This window comes from Colobus angolensis, unplaced genomic scaffold (assembly GCF_000951035.1).
Source record: "Colobus angolensis palliatus isolate OR3802 unplaced genomic scaffold, Cang.pa_1.0 Scaffold25, whole genome shotgun sequence".
Classification (NCBI taxonomy): domain Eukaryota; kingdom Metazoa; phylum Chordata; class Mammalia; order Primates; family Cercopithecidae; genus Colobus; species Colobus angolensis.
Window position 1 is genome coordinate 1328373 of NW_012115710.1, and position 4085 is coordinate 1332457.

At 38.5% G+C, this 4085-nt stretch overlaps 1 protein-coding gene across 1 annotated transcript in view; it reads left to right on the forward strand.

Annotated features, from left to right (window-relative positions):
• Positions 1–3681, forward strand: part of ZNF28 (zinc finger protein 28) — a 21823-nt gene extending 18142 nt beyond the window's left edge. Inside the window, exons 5-6 of the mRNA XM_011946159.1 lie at positions 1078–2009; positions 2088–3681. Of these exons, the coding sequence (XP_011801549.1) occupies positions 1078–2009; positions 2088–3353 (2198 nt within the window). The 3' untranslated portion in view covers positions 3354–3681. The remainder of the gene's footprint in view (positions 1–1077; positions 2010–2087) is intronic.
• Positions 3682–4085: the final 404 nt, after the last annotated feature.

The following is a 4085-nucleotide window of genomic DNA, read 5'->3' on the forward strand; positions in this document are numbered from 1 at the left end:
CAAAACAATAACAATATAAAAAATGTTTTAAGAAGTCACAAAGTACCTGTTCCACATGGATATAGGTAATTTTGTAACAAAAAAACAGAAAAATATGGTATTAATATTTTATTTTTTTTGAGACGGATTCTTACTCTGTGGCCCAGGATGGAGTGCAGTGGCATGATCTCAGCTCACCACAATCTTTGTCTCTTAAGTTCAAGTGATTATTCTGTCTCAGCCTCCCAAGTACCTAGGATTACAGGCACCTGGGACCATGACCAGCTAGTTTTTGTATTTTTAGTAGAGATGGGGTTTTGTCATGTTGGCCAGGATGGTTGAACGCCTGACTTGAGGTGATCCACCTGCCTAGGCCTCCCAAAGTACTGGGATTACAGGTGTGAGGCACCACCCCCTGCCTTTGTTTGCTTTTTGGGATGGAGACTCACTTTGACACCCAGGCTGGAGTGCAGTGTGTGATGTTGGCTCACTGCAACCTTTGCATCTTGGCTTAATGCGATTCTTGTATCTCAGACTCCGGAGAAGCTGGGAATACAGGTGTGGGCCACCATACGTGGCTAATTTTTGTAATCTTTTGTTATTTTGTCAATGCCATGATTGTTTGACAATATAGAATTTCCATTGATCTTGACTATCCTTACAACAACTTGTTGTGAATTATTTACCAATATAGTATATTATCTGGTTTTTTAGCAGTTATTTGTATATACTAAATATGCTGTAAATATGAAGAATGTATATTTTTCTTTTTTGATGTGACACTGATACGCTTTTTGCACAGTGTGATACACTTTAGAGTGTCAGTGGAAAAACACTCCTTACTTTAGGCTTATGCATGTTTGTGGCCTATCAGTGTTTTGTCAATAATATTGGAAATGGCTTCCATAGAAATGATTTGAAGAACATGGAATCACCCTTTATTTATTAAAGAATCGTACTCCTTTTGTGTTCCTAAACTTTGAAGCTCAAGTTCGGGAAGTTTAAAATAAGTATTGTTTTTTGTGTCATAGTTACATATTTCAGTATTATATACCATCTGTACTTAATTGGAAACCTATTGGTGTTTATATTTTGCAGATATCTCTTCCAAATGCATGATGAAGACATTGTCATCAACAGGGCAAGGCAATACAGAAGTGATCCACAAAGGGACATTGCAAAGACAAGCAAGTCATCACATTGGAGAATGTTGCTTCCAGGAAATTGCAACAGATATTCATGACTTTGTTTTTCAGTGGCCAGAAGATGAAACAAATGACCATGAAGCACTCATGACAGAAATGAAAAAGTTGACAGGTAGTACAGACCGATGTGATCAAATGCTTGCTGGAAACAAGCCTATTAAAGATCAGCTTGGATCAAGCTTTCATTCGCATCTGCCTGAACTGTGTATATTTCAGCCCAAAGGGAAAATTGGTAATCAAGTGGAGAAGTCTATCAACAATACTTCCTCAGTTTCAACATCCCAAAGAATTTCTTTTAGGCCCAAAACCCACATTTCTAATAAGTATGGGAATAATTCCCTTCATTCTTCATTACTCAGAAAAAAACGGAATGTAAACATGAGAGAAAAATCTTTCCAATATGTTGAAAGCAGCAAAGCCTTCAATTGTAGCTCACTCTTTAAAAAACATCAGATAATCCATTTAGGAGAGAAACAATATAAATGTGATGTATGTGGCAAGCTCTTTAATCAGAAGCGATACCTTGCATGCCATAGTAGATGTCACATTGGTGAGAAACCTTACAAGTGTAATGAGTGCAGCAAGACCTTCAGTCACAATTCATCCCTCTTCATTCACAAAGCACTTCATACTGGAGAGAAACCTTATGAATGTGAAGAATGTGACAAAGTTTTCAGTCGCAAATCACACCTTGAAAGACATAGGAGAATTCACACTGGAGATAAATCTTACAAATGTGAAGAATGTGACAAACTTTTCAGTCACAAATCATATCTTGAAAGACATAGGAAGATGCATACTGGAGAAAAACCATACAAATGTAAGGTCTGTGATAAGGCTTTCGTGTGTAATTCATACCTGGCAATACATACTACAATTCACACTGGAGAGAAACCTTACAAGTGTATTGAATGTGGCAAGTTTTTCAATCAACGCTCAACCCTTGCCTACCATCATAGACTTCATACTGGAGAGAAACCTTACAAATGTGAAGAATGCGATAAAGTTTTCAGTCGCAAATCACACCTTGAAAGACATAGGAGAATTCATACTGGAGAGAAACCATACAAATGTAAGGTTTGTGACAAAGCTTTTGCGTGTAATTCATACTTGGCAATACATAGTATAATTCACACTGGAGAGAAACCTTACAAGTGTAATGAATGTGGCAAGTTTTTTAATCAACGATCAACCCTTGCAGGACATCGTAAAGTTCATACTGGAGAGAAACCTTACAAATGTGAAGAATGTGACAAAGTTTTCAGTCGCAAATCACACCTCGAAAGACATAGGAAGATTCATACTGGAGAGAAACCATATAAATGTAAGGTTTGTGACGAGGCTTTCCAAAGGGATTCACACCTCGCACAACATCAGAGAGTTCACACTGGAGAGAAACCTTACACATGTAACGAATGTGGCAAGGTTTTTAGTATAAAAGCAAACCTTGCATGTCATCATAAACGTCATACTGGAGAGAAACCTCATAAATGTTACAAATGTGAAGAATGTGAGAAAGTTTTCAGTCGCAAATCACACCTGGAAAGACATAGGAGGATTCATACTGGAGAGAAACCATACTATTGTAAGGTTTGTGACAAGGCTTTCTGGAGTGATTCACACCTGGCACAACATCAGATAGTTCATACTGGAGAGAAACCTTACAAGTGTAATGAGTGTGGCAAGACCTTCCATCGGATATCGTCCCTTGTAAGCCATCGTAGATATCATACTGGAGAGAAACCTTACAAGTGTAATGAGTGTGGCAAGACCTTCACTAGAAATTCAGGCCTTGTAATTCATAAGGCAATTCATACTGGAGAGAAACCTTACAAGTGTAATGAATGTGGCAAGGGTTTTAATCAACAAGGACATCTTGCACAACATCATAGAGTTCATACTGGAAAGAAATTTTACAAGTGTAATGAGTGTGGCAAGACCTTCAATCAGATGTCATTTCTTCTACACCATCATAGACTTCATACTGGAGAGAAACCTTACAAGTGTAATGAATGTGGCATGGATTTTAATCAACAGTCACACCTTGCAAGTCATTATAGACTTCATATTGCAGAGAAATTTTACAGATGTGAAGAATGTGACAAAGTTTTCAGTTGCAAATCACAGCTTGAAAGACATAGGAGAATTCATACTGGAAAGAAACCATAGAAATGTAAGGTTTGGGACAAGACTTTTGGGAGTGATTCACACCTGGCAAAACACACTAGAATTCACATTGGAGAGAAACCTTACACGTGCAATGAATGTGGCAGAGCCTTTAGTGTGCAGTCACGACTTATTCACCATCAAATAATCCATGGTATAGGGAAACTTGACTAATGTAATGATTGTCACAAAGTTTTCAGTAATGCTATAATCATTGCAAATCTTTGGAAAATCCATAATGAAGAGAGATCTTACAAGTGTAATAAATGTGGCAAATTTTTCAGACATCGTTCATATATTGTGGTTCATCAGCAAACTCATGCTGAAGAGAAACCTTTTGCCTGTAATCCCAGCACTTTGAGAGGCCAAGACAGGTAACTCACTGGAGGTCAGGAGTTTGAGAACAGCCTGGCCAAGAGACGTGCACCACTTTTTTCAGCCTGTCTTTTCTTTTCTTTTCCTTTTTTTTTTGATGGAGTCTTGCTCTGTCACCCTGGCTGGAGTGCATTGGCATGATCTCAGCTCACTGGAACTTCCGCCTCCCAGGTTCAAGTGATTCTCCTGCCTCAGTCTCCAGAGTAGCTAGGACTAAAGTTGTGTGCCACCATACCTGGGTAATTTTTTTTATTTTTACTAGAGACTGGGTTTCACCATGTTAGCTAGGATGGTCTTGATCATCTAACCTGATGATCCACCCGCCTCCACCTCCCAAATTGCTGAGATTACAAGCGTGAG